The 24,961-nt window shown below is 32.4% G+C and overlaps 1 protein-coding gene across 1 annotated transcript; it reads right to left on the reverse strand.

Moving 5' to 3' along the window:
- Positions 1-6,871: 6,871 nt before the first annotated feature.
- Positions 6,872-23,733, reverse strand: LOC123657054 (UPF0764 protein C16orf89 homolog). The gene is made up of 6 exons (XM_045592652.1): positions 23,535-23,733; positions 22,410-22,559; positions 10,620-10,772; positions 8,184-8,477; positions 7,625-7,794; positions 6,872-7,066 (listed from the first exon to the last, which is right to left on the reverse strand). The coding sequence occupies exons 1-6, from the start codon at positions 23,731-23,733 to the stop codon at positions 6,920-6,922; spliced, it is 1,113 nt and encodes a 370-aa protein (XP_045448608.1). The 3' UTR covers positions 6,872-6,919.
- Positions 23,734-24,961: the final 1,228 nt, after the last annotated feature.

The raw sequence follows: 24,961 nt of genomic DNA on the forward strand, positions 1-24,961 counted from the left end.
AATAGTTTCTATGACTGGGCACTTACATTTGTGGATATTTAGATGAAAACAAGTATGATTATTACCTTTAATGTATTATTTGTTTCACAGAACGTCGTAGTGTATGGTGAGTATATGTGAACGAGTTTTATCTTGGATGTGACAAGCCCGTTGTCATGACACCACTTATTTAGTAAATCAAAATTTTGCTGCATTTTCTCTAGGGCTTTGTTTACGTTTGAATTTGCTATTATTAAGAGTCAAGTGTCATCAGCGTACTGATACGATTAACAAAATTTAAATATTCTAGCTATACCAGTGCAAATAATTCGCACTCAATAAGTATAATAATTATCACTTTACAAAATTACAAAAAAGTATTTATACGTAAGCTGAATTCAAATTGAACTGTGTCTTCAGAAACAGATATTACATCACTTGTAATATTTTCTATTTTAACAAAATAGGATCTGTTTCTTAAATACTTTTTACCATTTGTACCATTTTAATACGGGGCCTTTAATACCTGTATGACTGAGCTTTTCTATTAAGGTGCTATGTTCAAGGGTGTCAAATGCCCTAGAAAAATGTATAAAAAGAGCTAAATGTGTCTTCGTCCATTTACATCATCTGCAAACCTAAATAAAAGGGACGTGCTACTTTTCGTTGGCTGATTTTTACTAATTACTTTACGGTCGCCATAAAAGCTATTGAGCACTGAAGTAACAGCGACAGCTGCTTGGAATCCAATTACCAATTCTCACAGGTAAAGTCTCACATATTTGTGATAGCAGGCTGATGTTAAACGTTGTAGTCTGGAACATATAGAATAATTGTTTTTATTTGAAACGTTTGTTGATACTTAATAATAAAAAGCTCTTATGTTTGAATGAATATGAAATTAAAATCCAATTAACATGCTAATGTTAAGTGTAGATTTTTTTGATTATATCAATTTACATATCACATTACATATTTGTATTTAATCTTGCTATAGCTTCCTTTTTCGTTGCATAAATGTAATACACAAGCATAATTATATACGTACTGTGTGGCTACGGTACTAAGGAATATAGCCACCCCCTCTCTTCCCGTGGGTGTCGTAAGAGGCGACTAAGGGATAACAAGGTTCCACTACCACCTTGGAACTTAAAAAGCCGACCGATGGCGGGATAACCATCTAACTGCTGGCTTTGAAATACACAGGTCGAAGTCGGGCAGCAGCGTCTTCGGTGCGACAAAGCCAGTACTGCGGTCACCAACCCGCCTGCCCAGCGTGGTGACTATGGGCAATACACATGAGTTCACGTTATTTTTGGCGTAAACTTGTGGAGGACTATGTCCAGCAGTGGACTGTATAGGCTGTAATGATGATAATTATATACTTATTATATGTATGAGAAAATATCCTTTTAGGAAAGAGGCTGAATATTTTCTGTGGCAAACAGATATATGTATACTGAAATTAGTCTTAAAACTAGTTTAAACATTAATTTACATTTTTATTTTTTATTAGTTATACAAAATGCACAAAAATATTATGTCGTCACGAGTTTAAGTATTCAGTATAATAGTATATAAGTTTGATTTAAAATAAAAGATGAAAAATAAATAAATAAATAAGATGTAAATTATTTCTGTTTTAACCCAATGCATTACGAAGGTTTTAAATTAAAAATCGGATCAGTAAATAGGTCAGCGGAATCAACTTATTGTTAGTTATTCATCATATAATTAAATTAATACGCTAAGGTTAAGATGTTTGCCTCCCTTTTTAGAAAAAAAAAAACTTACAATTAGTTCACATAAATTAAATATCATATTATAGATAATTGCTTGCTTTATCAGCGTTCACAACTAAAAAATTATTATTGCTTTTGTTTTTGTAAATTAATTAATTATTAAAATATATATTTGACGGCTTTAATTGTGAAACAATTTCAACATGATTGGCGGTAAATTTTTTACTTATTTAGTGCGAATTATTATTCGCACAGGTATTGCTAGTTAAATCATTAATATAAACACTACGAAAAATGCAAATTCTTACTAATAATGGATAATTAAATTACTAATACTATAATGGAAAATTAAGTGTAATCGTTTAAAGTTGAATATTTTATCTATTCATATTTTTAAGCAATATAAGATTTAATCAGTTATTAATTATGTGTATTAATATCAAATAACAATGTTTTAATATGTATTGTTTTCTGTAGCTGTATAATTAGAAGAACCTAATTATAACTATATTAATAAGTAATTTACTAAGAATCTTTATAAAAATTGATAATTTTTCGCTCTCTTAGTTATTGTAATCAAGCCAAGAACTGGTGGACATTTAATTCCGAATACAGCGGAAGTTCTACGGTATGCTGCAATATACATAATTATATTACTAGCTGACCTGGCAAACTCCGTATCGCCTTATTTTTTTCTTAAATATAATAATTACATAGATCAAAATAAAATATATCTTTATCTATCTTTCAAGTTGAATCAAGCTGCACACTGTCACTGCTGAATCAGTCTGTCAATTTGTAGTAAAATGACGTGGTAGATGAAAATAGAGTAAAAATAAATCATGATATTTCTCAAAAAGGACTACAGTTCTTCGAATGATGACATGCAGTTCACCCTTAAGTAAGAATTTAAGAATTATATATGTACATATTATTTTTCAAATTGGTTACTTGAAACAATACATAATTTATAAGACATTTCTATGGGTTGACGTGATCATTGAAACACTTGAGTCTTTAAGAACCGGGAGCAATTAAGCAAAATATTATTATTGTAAAAATTTCAAGGCTCATTTGACGATTGATTTTAATGACAAATGTTTAATGTATACTATACAATGATATATATAATACTATTTTTATATTTTAAGGAAGCAGTTATTTTACCTACAAATTCACGACACATGTATTGATTACGCTAGTATCTATGGTGCCTACGTCCGCTCGCGCCTGACGTATGCGGCCCCGGCCTGGTACGCTCTTTGCTCGGCGCACCAGGCCAGAAGATTGCAAGTCCAGCAGAACCGCTGCCTGCGCTTGATTGCAGGAGCTCCGTGGTACGTCGAGAACACCGTACTGCACAGAAATACCAGGACGTCCACCGTGGAGGAGTACGTGCGCCGACTGGCGCGCGCCATGGTCGCTCGCGCGGACAAAGGTGCACCTCCACGGGATTGCCCCGCTACATGCAAGACCGCCAGAAGGGCGTCCTCTACCACGCGAGCTCCTGCAACCAACGCCGAGCCGAGCCAGCGCGGACAGTGGTGGCAACGATCTGGACGACGCGGGGGAGGACATCCCGTCGTAAGAATGGACTGACCGACGTTAAAGGACTGACCGACGCTAGACTAGGAAACATATACAAGGCGAAGACCCTAATTGCAGGCATTGAGACCCTGGCCCAACAGGGCCGAAATAATGTGAATAAAGCCCGGGTAAAGAGGGAACCTCGAGGCCCGTACCCAGACAGACCCTCGAGCCTGTCAGGAAGACCCACCCACACACACACACACACACACACACACACACAACATATTGACTAGCCCATTGGCGCAGTTTGTAGTGACTCTGCTTTCTGCTCCGGGGGTTATGGGTTCGATTCCCACCCCGTGTCTGGTAATATATACCTATATTTATTTATATATTCATTATTTATATGTATGTTTATCGAAAAAAAAAATGTAGCTATACAAGTCGGCGGTTATCTATAACACAAGCATTAAGTTGCTTACTTTAGGAACAGATGACCGTGTTTGTATATTGTAAGTATTTATTATTATTATTTATTATATTATAACATATCATATACTAAAGACTTCTCCGAAACACGTTGTGCCTTATAGTATAAGAGTATTATTCCGATCGGTTCAGTAGTTATCGCAGTATAACCAAAAAAGGCTCTCCATTTATAAGTAATTAAAAGTATAATTTAAAGTATCTCCGTGTATATTATAAAATACGTTATAAAAATACGTCAACTTAGTATTTCATCATATTTTTGAATTACATATAGTTCCATGAAAACGTAACTGTTTTAATTAGCAATAGACAGAATATCATTTTTTGACTGGGATTTCTGTTTTTTTTTTTATTTATTTATGAAAATGTGTATCTTTAAGGTAGGCATTTTCACTACCATTTACCATTTTATAAAAATGGCAAATTTGTAAGTAATCTAAATAAAAAATGTTTTAAGTACATTCTTTTTGTACTAAATTACGACCATGAATTTCCTGGTTGTTCCAAAAAATTATTATAAAAAGTTGTGAAATTCTGCTTTAAAAAAAAAACGTTGTTTACAACTACGTAATCTAATGACGTCAAAAATACTTTTAACCAATTATTTACAGATAACACTTAAACGTTTTACGTTTAATTGAATTTTTTGCCGCAGGCAGAAGAGATTTCATTACCAGAATATATTATACTACTCGTAATATCCACCGTCCAGCAGTGAACTGTGATAGGCTGAAATGAACATCCTATCGCACCTTCGATTTCACTCACACGAAACCATGAAAAAATACAGTTTTAATGTAATATTACTAATATTACTGGCTAATCTCACTCTTGCAACATTATTTTTTTTCATTAGAAAGTTCTGAGGTAACACATATATTAAAAAATATAGTCGAATTAAGAACCTCCTCTTTTTTGGAAGTCGGCTTAAGAAAATAATTTTCGCAAAATGTACAAATGCGGACTACCGAATATTTTTTATTATATAGTAAAACTAGCTGCTGCCGTGAATGCTATTCAGCACCAAAAATACCTACGATTATACCTTTTCAAATAACATTCATTTACCCGTTTCTTCTTTACATTTCATATCTACAGAAAAATCTTATAGATGACGCTGCTTTAAAATTGTCTTGTCTACTTATATTCATTTAATTATGTTTATCGGCTTAGTTACTTATATTGCGTGATTTTTATAGTGTGAAGCTAGCTTATATAGCATGGTTTTTAACATAATAACAACAACATTCAAATATGCGTCTTTAGATTACACGTTGTTACAGAATGCGTTGAGGAAATAAAGGTTTACTGCTCGTTCCCGGTAGGTGATAGCATGATAATATGTAGCCTATATGTTGACCCGACTTCTTAATAATATTCGTGCCAAAGAAGTAAATCCATGCGCTACTTTTTGAGATTATACCGGACATACATACAGACAAACAGACAAACAGACAAAAATTCTAAAAACTATATTTTTGGCTTCGGTATCGATATTAGATCACACCCCAAGTATTCTTTTAAAAAAATATTCAATGTACAGTTTTGACATTCCTACCATTTTATTATAAGTATTATAAAATAGTAAAATACTAAATAGTAAAAATAGTAAATAGTAAAATATTACAGATAAGACTAAAGTGTATAGACTTATATAATCGGTATAATTATTATTATCAATGTGACATTTCTATGTATAAATAAAACAAAAACAAACGCCTTTTCAACGGACCGGAAATATTTCGATGATTTAATCGAATTTAATCGAAAGGTTGTGCATATCATGTGATCCCATTTTAATTTAATTGAGATCTGACCACTACTTTTCGAGTTTACATCTCATCACTTATCATCACTTCAGCCTAATACAGTTCACTGCTGGACATAGGCCTCTACAAGTTCGCGCCAAAAATGGAGAGAACTCATGTGTTTTGCCCATAGTCTCTCTAATAATGCGTATTTACTTAATTATTTTTTCGTCGACCTGTGTTGTACTTATACCGCATATCTTTTCATTTGGTGTACCGATTTCGATAATTCCTGGGTGATCCCATTTAAATTTGATCGAAACCTGATAACCACTTTTTGAGTAATCTTTGATAACGCGCATTTACTTGACTATTTTTCGTGTACCTACGTTATATTACTTGTCGATGTGTTTATTTGAAATCGGTTTTTTAGCGTTGGCGAGCAAACATAATTATTTAAAACATCGTCATTGGTGAATGGCTTAACAATTTATTTTTTGTTTTGTTCCCATTTAAAATTTAATTAAATTTTTAGTTACATCATATAATAAAAATATTTTTAATAATTTGGTTTGTACGGAACCCTCGGTGTGCGAATCCGACTCGTACTTGGCCATTTTTTAGGACTCGTCAGTGCGTGATCTTCACTTGAGAACATTTCTGTTTTATTGACTTTCGACTCTACGAGCTGTGTGCTTACTGTCACTAACTTACAAATCCTCTGGGCTGTGCCGCTAACCTTCGTTCACGTCGCGGATAAATACTAAATATAGCCCTTTCCATTGGTTGCACTACGACTGGAATTAATTCAAAATGCTAATAAAGATCAGGTCTCAGATTACTTATTATTGTGCTGTGTGGCTACGGCACTAAAGAATTTAGCCACCCCCTCTCTTCCCGTGGGTGTCGTAAGAGGCGACTAAGGGATAACAAGGTTCCACAACCACCTTGGAACTTAAGAAGCCGACCGATGGCGGGATAACCATCCAACTGCTGGCTTTGAAATACATAGGCCGAAGACGGGCAGCAGCGTCTTCGGTGCGACAAAGCCAGTACTGCGGTCACCAACCCGCCTGCCCAGCGTGGTGACTATGGGCAAAACACATGAGTTCACGTTATTTGTGGCGTAAACTTGTGGAGGCCTATGTCCAGCAGTGGACTGTATAGGCTGTAATGATGATGATTGATGATTGATCTCAGATTACTTTATCGTCACTTTCTAATTCAGAAACTGAATTATGTAAATAAAATAATTATTATCTCAACGATAAGTGTACCTACGCTTACCTATTAATGACTAAGACGTCTCATGATTACAATTTTATAAGGCGGTATTTTATTGGTTTTGTTAATATAAATTGGAAATTAATCAAAAAGACGCAGTAAGTATATACTAATCGTATATTTTATGAAATAAACACAATACATTTCTTATAAAAGTACATCATATTGAAATGCTTGATCAGTTTCTAGTAGTGCTCGGACGTAAATTACAAGAGAACCCAAAGCCATCGCTGACGTCAAAGAATTGCAGGAACCTCCATCAGACGACGCAGCTTTCTTCACACGATATTCTTCCTATGAAGATTAGTAAAGTTAAATTATCAATTATTCAAATGTTGACAGTAATTTCATTTACACCTAGGTAGTAAATTTTTTTTATCAGATCTAATAGATCATTGTCCTCTAATACCCGTCATATTACTTAACGTTTGATGATTTGCCTGGCTATATAAATTGATTAATAGTAAATTAATAGCGTTGGCAATGCACGTTGGAATCGACTGTTTGGGTAGCCCATCGTGAAAAATCTAGTCAGATTGTCGAAAAATCTCAAATTCTGGGAACTGACGCTTGACACTAGAGAAGTACTTTTTACTGCAGATTACCCGTTATCATTGCATTAATAGTTGACAGAATAAAGACAACGCTACTAACGTTTGCTGTTATTTACTATTCTATTCTTAGGATTGTCTTAATGTGATCTAGCGACTAGGCAATTGATAAATAGGCCACTGTCATGAACCTACCCAATTTTATAATTGTGATATCATAAATAATTAATCAGCAAAGATATCGTGATGTGTCAATTTACTTTCGGTTAAGTACAAGGATTGGCCCCTGATACATACATACCTCTCTGTCTTTTGGCGGCGGTGATGATGCAGGTCCTACAAAACCGCTAAGTTTCAAAAACGGCTGACGGTTATCTGCATAACATCCTTTCGGCTCTTGCCATGACAATATTTTATTCATCCATCGTGGTTTTATAAACTCTCCGTAGCCTTGAGATCCACATAATAATACTGAAACATGAAAGCTAATAATTATTAGAGTTTTCTCCTTATGAAGCGATAAAAGAGCCATGGTGTTAAAAAATTATGGCGTCGGTAATCTTGTGAAACAACTCACGCTGGCACTTAGTGACGCTGTGAGTAACGTTTGCGGTTTTAACCGTTTATTTAAGATATCTATATCTACTACTAGCATACGATACGAATAACGTCATAAATGTCAATTTATGTTTTGATGTTTGAGTTTTATTATGACACGTTTCTACACATTTGCTATTTTTTTTTGTAAATATCTTTTAAAACAACAATTTATTACAATTAACAAAAAATAAAATATCAGAGAAGTAGACTTAATTAATATTTTCGCAAATTAACCAGTTATCAAGAAGAATACTGCTTACTTTGCTGCATAAACAATGTTTTAGTCCCAGCCGGATGATCCCATGCTTCCAGAGATTTTGTTTCCTTATAAATTTGGATACATAACTTATAAATCAACGCCGAAATATCAACGCCTTCCATACAATCAAAGAGACGAGATAGAATCATCGCACGAACTCGACTGGTTTGTTGAAATGCTAGTCCAGATCCTTGCATTACTTGCGTTTGACATTCCGGAGACAACTCGCAGGTTCCATCGGTTTGTGCCGTCTGCATTTCCATTGCAGATATCAGCAATTGCATCATGCAAGCGTCTAAAATACACAAAACATATAGTTTGATGGTCGTTAGCTTAGTAGATGTTTAGAAATGAGATATTAGCATTTGCTCACAAATGGGTCAAGGCTCTTTCACTTTTTTTATAAACCAATATTCTATCAACGCCCCGATGCGGTTAATTGTTGAACTAGAAAACGACCTTTAAAGATTTAACCGTGTCAGGGCTTACAGCGAAAACATCGACTGTCTCAATTACACATTTATTAATTTCAATGACTATAGAATTTAAAAGAAAGATATAATAAAATAATAAAGAAGAACATTTCTGTCCATGATTCAAATAAATAAATAAACAAATCTTAGATGTACCTTCACACGCAAAAAAAATATTTTATAATAGGACTAGCAACTGCCCGCGTAGTAATTGATAATATTTTTGATAGAGGGGGTAAAGTTGTGTATAATCATTATATTACAACAATTCATGACCTCTTTGTACCACATTTATGGTTCACCTTACGTGCGTTAGAACTACCAGACTGCTCATAAAGCTAGCAGTCTTCTCTTAAGTTTTTTAAGCCATTTTTAGGTAGTTTTAGTATTACGAACTATTCTCCTATTTTAACACACATAATTTCCGTAAACGCTGAAATACTTATTTATGTTATATGCAATCAAAACTATAAATAAAAATGTCATGCTTCTAAAATTTCTACTTCCGATTTCACAGTAAGGCGTAAAAACTACACCAAGACTAAAAAAAATACACTTGATTATTTATTTATTTTTAACTCATAACCGGGTCTGCGGAAAACGACACACATAGTTGGGAACTTCAATGACAATGTAGAAATAGTAGTTACCACGACGGTAGAAGCTGCATAAGTTTTTAAAGAGAAACCAACCCACCGCGTTGGCGACAAAACCAGGTCTAGGGTGCACACTTGGCCTCCATTTTAGTAACTGGTTTAAAGCGAACACAAAGTGTAACAATCTTACGATGGACGAAGCCCTTATGAATTATTTTGGAGACATAGTGATGGCTGCACGGTTATCGGGGGCAAACGAAGTTTTTCTCATCGGAGAAGTTAGCCAGTTGCCTTATATAGACAGAGAAAATCTGTTCGAAATGAGGTACTGTAGACTTTACCTGACAACCAACATCTCACACGAGTGGTACTGCACATACCGGAGTCCCATATATATTGTATATGCCATCTGCGAGGTTTAGGTAAACATGTAATCATCCAATCATACCGTCCAGAATAAATAGATACACTGTTGTGGCAATACGCAGGAAGAAAAAAAATCTTAATAGACCGTGGATACTTGATCGGCGAAGGATCACGCGTCATTGCCATCTATGTAACCGAAGAGCAAAACTACGGCGAGGTCGTTATCATCCAAATAAAGATCGAGAGGCTCCAAATTCACGACAGTGTGCCCCAAGCAGTAGTAGCGGTGACAAGACACACTAACACCTTTGTCTACTGCACTGACAACGGTGTCGACGCAATCGGCAGGTTCATTAGGCGAACGGTGGGTGCCAGGACGAAGAACATCTTTAAGTACAACCTGAAAAGAACCATCTACAAGTGTGAAATACCACTGGCAAAGTCTTTGTTCACGATGCTAAGGACAGGCGTAGGATTCAGGCCTGTGAAATAGAGTGACACCACTTCAGTGTGTTAGATACATAGGAAGAACACTAACCTGTAGGTAGAAAATAAGTATATATATATATATATATATATAGAACTAAATAATTATATCTATAGAAATAAATAAAATTGGTGTCATTTGTAACATTAAATCACCACTTTTTACTAAATGCATATGTATGTATGCACGGTACATATACCAAAATAACATATTTTTACAATTTTTGTCTGTCTGTCTCTCTGTTTGTTCGGGCTAATCTCTGAAACGGCTGGACCGATTTTGACGGGACGATCACTGACAGATAGCTGATGTAATAAGGAGTAATTTAGGCTACTTTTATTTTGGAGATTTTTTTTTTTTTTAAACTCTGCGAACTGAACAATAATTTTTTGTTAAATTCCACGCGGATGAAGTCATACATACACTCCAATTTTATTTATTTGTTATATATATTAGTTTTATAGATATTTAAATATTTTTTTAAATCATTATAATAATAAATAATGTAACTATACCTGCTGCTTTTCTAGTCGGCATTTTTGTTCTGGCCTCTTGAACATATTGTTCGAAATCAAAGCGAAACGGTTTTTGCGTTCCCATCGTACCGATTGTGATCGGTTCCAGAACCGAAGAAAACACATCGATATTTTCAAAAATGGCCTTGGCAACTAAAAAGGATAATTGAAAGTAAATATAACACATTTAATGGTTAAAAATATCAATTGAATATGGTTGTCACACATAGTACAAAACAAAGTCGCTTCCCGCTGTCTGAATGCTTAGATCTTTAAAACTACGCAACGGATTCTAATGCGGGTTTCTTTAGTAAATAGAGTGATTCCAGATGAAGGTTTATATGTGTAAAACATGTATAATATAACAGAGGAACACTGATAGTTTTTGCAACCATGCAAGCACATTTTCGCTAGTAATAAATAAACAATAAATTAAAACCAGACAACAAAGAAAGGAGGCTCATATTTTTGTGCCTGATCTAGTAATATTACTGTGGTACAAATGATTTTCGTTTATTTATGTTATGTAAATTAGTCACATAAGAATTAATGTAAAGAAACGAATTATGTAATAAACATAGCAGTATACATATAATGCATATATTTATAAGCAAGCATGAACTTTGACATATTATGAATTATGAACAATATATAATACTGATTGATATATGTACATAATCATGAAACAACTTTTTCGTATTTTATCGCGGTTTATTAGGTTTTTTAAATGTCCGAAGTTTTGAATACTTTACGTTTACAGCAATCATGGTCACGGGAGGACTATGACTATGAGTGGTGACTTTTTTTGTGGTTTTTTTAGATACATTTTTAAGGAAAGACGAAAATGCCAGTGAAGAGAAGTGTGAGAAGATGTTCCATAACCGCATTTATGTAATAACGATTAGCTCTTGTTATTATTTCTGATTTATATTTAAAAAAAAAAAAAAATCTTTTAAACATTGTTTGTATCCCTATTGCACTTAATTTAAGAGCCATTTCACAAAAATCGGTAACAATCCGCAAAATTGTAATATTTTGACGTCGTTAATCTCAGTGTTGGATGCAATAATGTAATTTATATTCTTGAAATATAATAAAGCAACCTTTGTTGTAGTCCATAGTCAGATCAGAATTTTGATTTATATTATGTGTATAAAATTATTAATCTTTTCATCAGCCTCCTCCCTAGGTAAACGGTCGTAATGTATACTTTGAAGTCCTACTTTTCAATAACCTCTACGTTGAAACCATTTTAAAAAAAATATCATAATATGTGGAATATAATTTTGTTGCACACTATCATAGATTTTTATTCCATTTGTATCTCTATTAAACGATAAAAAAAATTTAAAGTTACGAATATTTCCCAAATAAGTACAATTTTAAAAGCGATATTTCTTTTAGAAAACTAAGAAATTTTAACGAACTATCTTCATCAAAGTAAACTTACATCATTAAGGAATACAAAAAAAAATATTTAAAAGATGTAATTATTTTTAATACATTTTATATTAAATAATAAAATGATAGTATATATTACCACGCATCAAGCCCGGTAAATCAGTCGAGCGCTAGCGCTCTTAGAGGTAAGGTCCACGCCAAATTCTGCGCAGCCGTCTCTTTCGCTCACACGCGCCAAGCGCCTGTTGTTATAGCGGATAAAACGCATTTGATACTTTCATAATAAAATATAAATAAAATAAACATATTACGAAAATAACTGTAAAATAATATAATGATAATTTCTGTAAACAAATGTATAATTTAATTTTCTTTTCCCACACTATCAATACAAATAGGCATTTCAATCTGTTTGTCTTGTTATTTGTTAATTAATATGTTTGTCGGTGTCGATGTCATAAAATGCTACTTTATTCATATCGCAAATATTAGATTCATTCGTAAACTGAAAAAACTAAATCAATTTAAAAAAAATTGTTTCATAAAATTGATTTTTTATTTTTATTTTAAATTTATTGACTGTTGTTATATAACATACTTGAAATTTTTAACAAATTAATTATGAAAAAAACATTTTATATCATAGTTATTAATTTTTATTATACATTAGACAATGATCACGGTGGTCTTTTGGTTGTCACACTATACTTACTAGCACAAAGATCGCGCGGCTCGTACGACTCGCGCGATGCGACCAAATTTACCTAAACTTGCAGAGCGTAAAATTGTGAAATGACTCTTAAGCTTATCGTTAGCTAGTCTTATTTCTAAAACATTTTGATTAAAAAATTGCACTTCTTTTGAAAAAAAAAAATTGAAATAGAAAATCGGTTAACATTTTAAATCGTAAAGCTATTTACAAGCTCGTTAGCATGGTTATTTATATGAAAGTTATACCGCAAGTATCGTTCGTAATTACAGAAAAACTGGAACAAAAAATGCACTAACATTTTGTATTGTGTTACGTATACTGAAGGCTGTAGCTAGTTAACAACTATTTATTGCCTCAACAATTAGCTATTATATTAAGTCGTATCTCTAATTAAGTTAAGCGTATTCAATATTCCTTATATAATAGTTTTCTACATGAAACTTGTAGCTCATTATCTCTGATTAATGCTTTGACTATAATAGTGTTTGTTTTCATCTATTCTTTTTTTTTAGTTTAATTTTTTTTTGTGTGTAACGCTATTAAAATTTGAACATAAATTTTTGCTATTAAAAAAAGAAGTAGGTATATATATGCATAAAAACAAATGGAAAAAAAGTATCAACAGTAATGTGGGCTTCTTAATTATTGTATTTAGGTTACAGTGTTAGAAAAATTTGATAATAGATTGAAGTGGTCATTGATTAAAAACATAGGGGTATTGAGTTAAATTGACTTCTGTTATTTTAGTTGCCATGTCAGATTATCACTTTCCGTAACAAGTGCGCTATGTATAAAGCAACTCATACTAAGATTGAATTCATAACTTTAGCTTTCTCATGACTTAATACATAATCCATGTTGTTATTGTCGCTCCAGTACATCATGGAGAAAATAACGTTGTTAATATCGCCCCATAATTTATTATTAAAATACTTGAAGTCGTAAATTCGATGCACACAATAGGTTCTATTTAAAGCGAGAAAGTAATTTTGTATTGAATCGCGATGATGGTACCATTGCTCTACCAATACTTTTTAATTTAATAATTAAGACACATAAAAATCAGTAGACTTTTTTCTTACATGATATAACAGTTATATATATATATATTCGTGCATTACGAAAATAGGCATTATATGATGTAACAAATAGGCTTAAACACAAATTGTACAATGTAATATTGCGTTGATACAATTTATGAAATAAAGTAGAAGAAACTCTTAGAAACGTGTTCTTAACATCGGAAAGTGTCTCGAGCTGAATATGTGTGCCAGGCTTCGTCGAGTCTTAACTTCGAAGATTCCGCAATGCTTGAAGACAAAAGTCTTCGAGCAATGCGTCCTGTTTGTGTTAACACACGGAGCCGAGACGTGGACACTGACGAAGGAACTGGTCCACAAGTTTAAAGTCGCTTAACGTACAACGGTCTATACTTGGAGTTTCTCTCAAAGATAGGATTAACAATGAGACTATCCACGAGGGAGGAAAAGTAACCGGACATAGCCCACAGAATTAGCAAGTTGAAGTAGCAGTGGGCTGGTCAACTGTGTCGCAGAACCGATATCTATTGGAGTAGACGTGTCCTGTAGTGGAGACCGCGTCTCAGCAAACGCAGTGTTGGGCGTCCTTCGGCCCGCTGGACCGACGACCTACGTAAGATTGCCGATGTAGGCTGGATGGGGATTGCGGGAAGCCGGGACGTCTGGCGCAAACTTGGGGAGTCTTATGTCCAGCAGTGGACTGCGATAGGCTGAAGTGATTGATATATTAAAGTTTGTTAGGATAGTGAATTGACCGTAAAGAAATTTGATTCGTAGATATCTGGAGAGCCAAAATAACACATAGGGTTTTTTATCCCGACATTCCACGGGCTTGGAAATTACGCTGGTGAAATCGCGAGGCGCATCTAGAGTACAGAATTAATGTATAATATACATTAGGTAAACTATATTATACTTACTTCATTAAAAAAAAATAAAGTTTTCTCTTAAGATTCCATCTATAACGGAACAGACAGGAAGACTACTACTACTGGATTAGCTCGTGACTCGCATGTGATTACGAAAGCTGGCCGAATACATACAGACGTTTGTATTTCATGTCTTACCAACTTAAATGATATTTATGTAACGTTAAATTAAAGGATATGGTAATATAGTCATGTCACACGTCTGCTTGTTACTTGAAAGTTGATGGTAAAGAATATTTTTTGGAAGTCTTGGAACACTGTCTACACATACAAAAATGACATCCTCGTTTGAAAAACCATTCACTGCAACTCTTCACTAGTAAAACTATCATAAATAAATATGGAATATAGCGTTATAACAATAATAATATAATAATAAGAATAAGCGTTATACTTTTAAAATTATTTATTTCTAAAATGACTTATTGATTATGTATTAATTTTTAGCGTGGTATACATCAGACTCCTAGTTACGTAAGGAGAAAGTCATCAATACTATCAATAATTTATAGCTAAGCCTTTTAGATATAAGTTTGTTGTGAGTTTAATTATGTAAACTACTTAAATACAAACATAAATTGCTGTCATGAACAGTTAAAGATAATTCGATTTTTATCCATAACTAACTGACTCTGTGAAATTCGTATCGCCATTTTTTACACAAACTAACGTACACATGCGAAACTTTACGTACACATACGTTTCAGCAATTCATTTTTATTAGTTATATGTAATAGATTGTGAATAGTGATGATATAAAATTACATCGTAAATAATGGTTCGTGTTACATCATATTCGATATAAATATTAGTTTAGTTTAAAATATTAATTTTCCACGGACACACTATAAAATAATTACAAATTATCTAATGTTAATCTAGCGTTTTATGAACGTTGTAATACAATAACGATTCATTAAAAGTAACATTCACTTGTTATCTCTAAGATCGGTTTGAATTATTCATGTCATTATGTATTTTTTGTTTGCCATTCTTTTCCGATTTTTCGTGCTATCAATTTTATTTCATTAAAATGTGCCAACATTGAAAATTTGCAATTCATATATTACACACTTACAATTTTCCGAATAAATGTACGGTTTCATAATTGTTTTAAATTTAAGTAATTAAATTATCTAACAATATTTTAATATTATCTAATTTAATTATATTTTAATGAAATTAGCTACAATAATCTAATAATTAAGTTGCTTACCATTAAGTTGCTTACCGTCAGAACAGACGATTAAGTGTGTTTTTATACATTTATTATTTATTTAAGATAAAAATATTGTATTACCGTAAACGTCCACAATTAGTAATAAACCAAAATAGTTTTAAAAATTATTTAATACTCTAGTATAGTTTATCTTATTTAATTAGATATTTTTGTAAACGTGTTCTGTGGTATAAGAAGGAACATCGCTATAGAACGAAACCTTTGAAATCAGTAAAATATCAAGCCATTGATTATGAAAAACTCTACACATCTGTCAAATGTTATATCAATGAAAGTGACGAATCTGAATATTCTGTTTTAGAAGATTATATAACAAAAAGCATCAATCAGAGTAGAATAACTGAAATTAAAAAAAAAAAAAAAAAAAAAAAAACGTGGTGCAACTCATACAAAACAGTAAAACTGAATATTACTGTAAATCTTTTAAAAAAATGTCAAAATAAACCCGCTAAAATGTGGTCCCTAATAAATATTTTAAGCTTCAAGAAGTCGAAGGAAGCTACTGCTCCAACTCATCTACAAACCGAAAGAGAATTCATCAGTGATCCAGCGGAAATATGTGAACATTTTAGCAAGTTCTTCTGTACCATTGGCGAAACACTGGCTAGCGCAATACCTACTACATATCATAAGCCACTAGTGTTCGTAGGTATCAAAGTAGCGTCAACAAAGCTGTCTCATCTATCGCAAACGTTAACTGATGAAATTAATAAGATAGTAGATAGCCTTAACTGTAATACGGCAGCTGGCATAGACGGGATAAACACTAAAGTTATCAAAAGCATTAAAACATTAATCCTTTCCAATCTTACCAATTGTATAAATAGCTATCTGCAACGTGGCACCTTTCCTGAAAATCTAAAAATGTCCAGAGTTACTCCTATTTTTAAGTCAGGTAGTAAAAATGACACTAGAAATTATCGCCCTATATCAGTTCATCCTGTTATCTCTAAAATTTTTGAAAGAATTATGTATAATCGTTTAGAAGTATACTTAAATTCTAACACTATGATATCCCATAATCAGTATGGTTTTCGAAAAAAATCAAATACACTCTCGGCTACAATAGACTTAATTACAAAACTTAAAGTAAATATAGACCAAAAGAAAATAGCTTTAGGTATATTTATAGATTTAAAAAAGGCATTTGACACCGTAAGTCATGAACTACTTTTAGGAAAAATTACAAATTTAGGAATAACTGGTAATGCACTATAGTTTACTCAGATCTTACTTATTAAACCGTAGTCAGGTGGTAAAAATTGGAAATTATATGAGTAAACCGAAACCAGTTACATTTGGCGTCCCTCAGGGATCAACATTGGGTCCAATGTTATTCCTAATATACATAAACAGCATAAATAACATAGGTTTAAAAGGCAACGTAACTTTGTACGCTGATGATACATGTCTTTTTTTCTTTGGCAGCTCAATACATACAAATTATAACAGATGCACAAAATGACTTAAATTTACTTAATAAATGGTTTCAATACAATCTTCTTTCTTCTTCACTCTTAAATGCTTTAAAAATTAATTATATTATATTTAAAGCTAAAAATAAAAACATTCCCAATTATCAACCACTTAAGATAAATAATGCAGAAATTAATAGAACTGACCAGGAACGATGCTTAGGACTCACACTGGACAGTTACCTGACATGGCCACCACATATTGAAAAAGTTAGAAAAAACATATATCCCTAACTGGACTCTCACGTAGTGTAACAAAATGTTTTCCACAAAAAGTTCGCTACCTTATTTAAACCCCACATTGATTATTTGGTTGAAATCTGGGACGCAGCAGCAAAATCCAATTTAAATTTAATACAAAGAGCCCAAAATAAATTGCTAAAGGTACTATTTAAATATAACTACTTAACGAAAAAACTAATTATTGAATGTTACTAAAATTTACACGTACAACACTTGTATATTAATAAGAAAAATTTTAACGAAAAATATAGATACACAAATAAATTTCACTAAAAAAATGCAAGTACAAAAAAAAAATTCTCTTGAGGAGCGCGAATAACCTTATATGTCGAGAACCAAGTACTAATTACGGTGCAAAAAATATCTTGTTTGTAGGCGTGAAATTATATAATAAAATTCCGAGTGATGTAAAAAACTCACAATCATTACGAACATATAAAAAAAGTTTAAAACATTATATAATAAAAAATTGCTGAATAAAATAAAATAATTATAAATATTAAATAATTATAATAATATATAAAATAACAAATTAACTTAAGTGCCCTGAAATGCCATGCCACTTCTGGTCTATGTTTGATCTGTGTATATTCCACGCATTCCATCGCTGTGTAAACTGAGTGTTGGATTTCTACCCACATTAGTTTTATTTTTTCTTTTGTGTTGGACTAGCAGTAATACTATGTTATGAATTACAAATTGTTTATATCGTCAAATTTATCATGTAATTGAATTTATTGTAATTCTTTATGAGAATAAAGATTCTACAACCATAAATTGTTGTGTCGTTGACCGTTATACAATTAGATATTACGTATGCATAATATTGCTGCTTACATTGTTTTGTTTATATCATTAAATTGGATATTCCGAAACAAGTTATCCTGTCTTGTGAACATTAAAATGAGTGAAGTTTAAATAACTTGACCTTTTTTTGATATTTTCTCATTTATGTGCATTTTCTTATTTGTTTCATTTGTTGCGACGACGCGTTAGCGCAACGGTCACAGCACTGGTTTGTGACTGTTGTGCTGGCGGTTGCGGACATGACAATCATTTGTATTGGCCATACAGATGTTTGCCGTGAACTGGGTATTTGTGAAGATTTTGTGGGTCTCCCCACCGTGCCTCGGAAAGCACGTTAAGCCGTCAGTCTCGGTTGTTATAGTGTACACCTGATAGCGATCGTTACTCATAGTAGGGAATATATCCGCCAACCCGCATTAGAGCAGTGTGGTGGATTAAGCTCTGATCCTCCTCCTACATGGGGAAAGAGGCATATGCCCAGCAGTGGGATATTACGGCTGAATCGTCTTATATGTTTTATTCTACAAGAAATTTCAGCAAAGTATTCGATTTTTGTTTTGATATCTCGATTTTTAATTTTATTCATTTAAATTATAGCAAAACACTATCAATGAATATTACTTAGCATATCTTCGAAACCCATAAAAAAGAATAAATTTTGTAAATCAAGTGCAAAATTATGTGGATTAAAACAGTTTTTATCTTTTGGTTACATCAAAATTCAAACGTTAACAGTAACATACGCATAACACACGTTCGAATTTGAATAATATAACCTCGGATCATTGTGTAATTATATGGAATTCAAACTTTTGAAAGTTACGTGAAAACAATAGGTTCAAAATTGCACGCTATAAATAACTCCAATTATGGAATAGACTGAACCATAGCAATGTCCGTATACGTGACGTAATACAGGCGAATAGAGACATAAGTAAAAACTTTTTATAAAACAAGCTTTTATTTTAAATGAGACAAAAAAAATAAAATAAAATTTTAACTATCAACGTTTAACGCTATTACACAATTTATATGTATGATACAAATTTTCACTTTCTGCTTATAGTGAAACACTGAATTACAAACTGTCCAAACAGTTACCTGATTAAACAGAAACAGTGACCTCAGAGGGAAATGGAAACGGTAATACTTGAAAGTTTGTCTAAATGTTGTCTCAAAAGTATCAGTAGGTCATTTGTCCATATATATTTAAGGTTAAAGGAGACAATCTGTTTTTTTTAACGGACTTCCAAAAAAGGAGGAGGTTTTCAATTCGACTGTATTTTTTTTTTTTTTTTTTAATGTATGTTACATCAGAACTTTTGACCGTGTGGACCGATTTCGACAATTGTTTTTTAATCGAAAGGTGGTGTTTGTCAATTGGTCCCATTTAAATTGATTTGAGATCTAACAACGACTTTTCGAGTTATATCTAATAATGCGTTTTTACTTGACGCTTTTTTCGTCGACTTACGTTGTATTTTACCGCATAACTTTCTACTGGATGTACCGATTTTGATAATTCTTTTTTGTTGGAAAGGAGATATCCCTAGTTTAGTACCATGATGAGGAAACCAGGATCTGATGATGGGATCCCAGAGACATCGAGGGAAACTCTTGAAAATCCGCAATAACTTTTTACTGGGTGTACCGATTTTAATAATTTTTAATTTAATCGAAAGCTGATGTTTGTCATGTGGTCACATATAAATTTTATCGAGATCTGATAACTACTTTTTGAGTAATCTTTGATAACGCGTAGTCACTTGACTATTTTTTCGTCGATCTACGTTGTATTAATCTTCGATGTAATTGAAGTCGGTTTTTTTTCGTTTGCGAGCAAACACAATTATTTTATTTTTTAAATAAATATGTTTGCATCCTCGATAAAGATAAAGATCATAAAATTTTACTTAAAGTAGAAAAAATCGAAGCGAATATCCCCCCCCCCTTGTTTATAACAAAGAAAATAAGAGGCTTTGTATCGCGGGTCAATAAAATATGATTTATTATTAATTGGACCGCTATAAACACTCTTATTTTCTTATCAAATTAACACGCAAAATTATTTGCCGAAAGTTAGTTTCAAAGTGTTTTCTATTAAAACCTATACTCATTTGAGCAACAGTACAAAAAGTTTAAAGTATGTGTAAAGAATTACAAATAAAACACCGATATTTATTTACGCGCATAACTTGCCAACGACAGCATCAAATTGGATAATTCTTTTTTGGTTTTTGTCATTGTCAGGATAAGGTTTGTATAAATTAAAATAAAATCGTTGTATTTTCGAAAAAATATGGCGGTACGTAGGTCATCGGGTCAGTTTGTTTTAAATTAAATTTGTGTAACCGGGTCGTGTCGATTAGGTGGTTTGAATAAAAGGTAAAAGTGAATGACCGTCGTGATGCAAACTCACGTCGTAAGTGCACCTGTGTCAATTCCTGTCCAAGTCTTACAGTCTAGATGGGACATTATTATTACATAATATAAAACAAAGTCGCTTCCCGCCGTCTGTATACTTAGATCTTTAAAACTACGCAATGTATTTTGAAGTGGTTTTCTTTAATACAGAGCATGATTCTAGGTGAAGGTTTATATATATAATACAAGCATAATATAGTAGAGGAACACTGATAGTTTTTGCAAATTCATTAAAAATACAGTCATATGTGTTTATAAAAAAAAGTAATGTAAAGTAAAAACCTTTTAACTTATTTAGCAGGCCTTTTTCATTGAGTGGATTGAATTAAACGGCAGAATTTTCATACTTGTACATAGGTGCTTAGACTGGAATTCTCTTCTCTTTACTAATGAGACTATGATATGATATTTTTATTATATAATTTAGATTTAGAAAATATACCTACGTAGTGGTACGTAACCTAACCTACCGATCTAACTACATCCTTAATTTTATTGTAAGATTCTGTAAGGAAAGTACTTAAAGCGTGCCGAGGAGTCGTCGATAGTCGTCGCCAATATCTTAACAGTGATATCTTAATAGTGTGAGGTGAAAACAATATTACAAGCTCGTTTAGATGTTTCACGATATTGCAGATACTGTGATGAAGGCGTTATATTCTTTTATACTAAATACTTCGAATGTTTGAATACTGTGTTTCTAATTCTCACTTATAAACAAAGTTTTATAAGTAATAAGTTTGTTTTATAAGTTTCGTAAGTATGGCTTGTTCGTTTCCTGCTTCTAAAATATCTGTGTATGCCGCGCATTGATGACTTGGTTTTAGTGTTTGTATTGTGGTACCAGATCTATATAGATATGTAGAGTATAGCGCCTTTTCTTGTTTTTATTCATTGATTTCAATGAAATTTCATAGTTTACGTGTGGAACCATCCACATGAATAATTATAAATAATTTATAGAATAATATATAATATAGGTGTAATGAGGTCACCGGATGTAAAAGTTTTACGCTATATAAACTATGTTGTTTTACGTTGCTAATCAATTTTTATATCATGACTCAAAAATCACACTCATAACACTTAATAAACATGTTCGCATGTGGCCTTAAATGCCATAGAGTTAGTCGCTTTAACATTTAAAAAGATTTGGTTAATATATATAGGCCATGACTTCGTGTATGATTAATTGCACAGTCTTTAATGATAGACAATATTAATTTCAAAATAGTTATCTATGATACACGATTCTTTTGAGATTTCCCCTTCAAAGCAAAATTTGGCAACTTCATTAAAGCATTAATGAAGTTGCCACGAAGAGCTTCTTAACCATTGAAATACTCTTATTAAACAAAATCATACATTGGCCTTGCTCCATTATAAAGAGGTCTAAGCGTGTATACAATCACATACTTACGATAATAATCATATTATGTAAAGATCATAAGGTAGGTAAATGTAAAGCAGTATGATGGCTATTTAAAGGTCTTGATACTAAAATACGAAAGATACAAACCATATTCGTAGTCTTTACTGCGGTAAACTAATGTTGCAAAATCAGTACTGTTCCAAATACGATCCATTCTCCTCGATATATTCTGTAAATTTTCCTTTAGGTTAGGTGGCACTGATTTGTCCAGCTCGTTTATTGTATACTCCAGCTGACCTAGTGAGAATTATTTATGGGTTCTTTTTTAATTGGTCATATAATTCGTTCGGTTGTCTTTTTATTTTTTACGTTTAAGTTTTATTTTACTGTTTTATGATTTAAGTGTATAGTATATTGTGGTAACATTATTTTTTTTTTATGTTCAACGTATACATAAATTCGTCATTTCCTATGATAATCAGCCTAATTGCGAGAATTGAACCCACAACTCTAGAGTGGAAAGTGAAGACATTGTCAACTGCCCCAACTGGCCAATGTTTAATTTTTAACCGACTTCCAAAAAAGGAGGAGGTTCTCAATTCGACTGTATTTTTTTATTTTATTTTTATGTATGTTACATTAGAACTTTTGACCGTGTAGACCGATTTCGACAATTTTTTTTTTAATCGAAAGGTGGTGTATCAATTGGTCTCATTTAAATTTATACTATACTATGTTGTATTATACCGCATAACTTTCTACTGGATGTACCGATTTTGATAATTCTGTTTTTGTCCGAAAGAAGATATTCCTAGTTTAGTACCATGATAAGGAAACCAGGATTTGATGATGGGATCCCAGAGAAATCGAGGGAAACTCTTGAAAATCCGCAATAACTTTTTACTGGGGGTACCGATTTTAATAATTTTTTATTTAATCGAAAGCTGATGTTTATCATGTGGTCACATATAAATTTTATTGAGATCTGATAACTACTTTTTGAGTAATCTTTGATAACGCGTAGTTACTTGACTATTTTTCGTCGATCTACGTTGTATTACTCGTCGATGTAATTGAAGTCGGTTTTTTTTTTCGTTTGCGAGCAAACACAATTATATTACGAGTAATTCGTAACATTTTACGATAGCGTTATTCTGTGAATATACTGTTCTACATTTTTAATTAAATATTTTAAGCCTTATTTATTTTCAACATAATACTTGAAACAGTTTAAGTAAACTGATATGACTAACAATAATTATAAAAACATACCTCTTGCCATTCTAAGGGCAATGTACCATTCTGGGTCTTTTGACATTTTTTTCTCATAATATTCTAACAATTTATCCAACGTGATAGAGATTCTATAAACCTTTGGAACATTATAAATAAAGTCTTGAGTATCAAAATACGGATAAATTGCAAATATTACACCGAACACAGTTAACAACACGAGGCACTTTCCATACATTTTTGAGAACTAAATTGTAGAATAACTAATTTGATGGCATAAAAACAAGAGTCGCTATAAAATACTTTCAGGCTACATGGTTGCTGTTGATTGGTGCCATAGTTCGTAAATTTACTATCGTATACGCAAATCAATTAGCTGAAACTGAGGACTATTGCACCTTATGTTTACTTTTTGCGTTAAATTTCCTTAATTGGTAGCTGTGTTTTTTCGAGGTAAGGCAAAGCGGGAAATATTCTGCTCTTTTAGAGCTGCCCGATAGTAGATGTACCTCAACCTAACATAAGATAGCGGCTAAATAATACTACTCTTTTTTACCGACTTCCAAAAAAGGAGGAGTTTCTCAATTCGACTGTATTTTTTTTATGTATGTTAAATCAGAACTTTTGACCGGGTGGACCGATTTTGACAAAAATTTTTTAATCGAAAGGTGGTGTGTGTCAATTGGTCCCATTTAAATTTATTTGAGATCTAACAACTACTTTTCGAGTTATGTCTAATAATGCGTTTTTACTTGACGCTTTTTTCGTCGACCTACGTTGTATTATACCGCATAACTTTCTACTGGATGTACCGATTTTGATAATTGTTTTTTTTTTGTTGGAAAGGGATATCCCTTGTTTGGTACCATGATAAGGAAACCAGAATCTGATAATGAGATCCCAGAGGAATCGAGGGAAACTCTCGAAAATCCGCAATAATTTTTTACTGGGTGTATAGATTTTGATAATTTTTAATTTAATCGAAAGCTTATGTTTATCATGTGGTCACATATAAATTTTATCGAGATCTAATAACTGCTTTTTGAGTAATCTTTGATAACGCGTAGTTACTTGACTATTTTTTCGTCGATCGTTTGCGAGCAAACACAATTATTAGTTAAGTAGTTTAATGTTTCTGAGCCGAGTAAGGGATTTATAACAAACTGTGATGATTCGTAGCAAGAAATACGTTACATATTATATAATGTGTAATAGACCTAACTAGCGATAGTAGCAAATAAAGTCGTCGTCTGGTTTATTTAAAACGTATAAAAAAGTATTAAGCTGAAAGATGCCTTTACAAATGTAAGTAATAAGCGAAAACACACAGATAAATTAGGAAAAGTTTAGACAGGTGGGATTCTCAATCAGATTTTTAAGCTTCTAATATAATAATGATAATATGTAATATATACCTAACGTTATTTTTAATACCTACGATTCACCCGGTAACAGTCCATTGCTTG

The sequence above is a fragment of the Melitaea cinxia genome, chromosome 10 (genome assembly GCF_905220565.1).
Source record: "Melitaea cinxia chromosome 10, ilMelCinx1.1, whole genome shotgun sequence".
NCBI classification, from domain to species: Eukaryota; Metazoa; Arthropoda; class Insecta; order Lepidoptera; family Nymphalidae; genus Melitaea; species Melitaea cinxia.

Bases quoted from the DNA above. Each gene is read 5' to 3' on its own strand.
- LOC123657054 (XM_045592652.1), bottom strand. From the start codon at position 23,733: ATGTATGGAAAGTGCCTCGTGTTGTTAACTGTGTTCGGTGTAATATTT. The intron at 10,773-22,409 runs GTTTGTATCTTT...TATCCTTTTTAG, and splicing joins CAGTAAAGACTACGAATATG to TTGCCAAGGCCATTTTTGAA. The intron at 7,067-7,624 runs GTATGTATGTAT...TAATCTTCATAG, and splicing joins CGCCGCCAAAAGACAGAGAG to GAAGAATATCGTGTGAAGAA.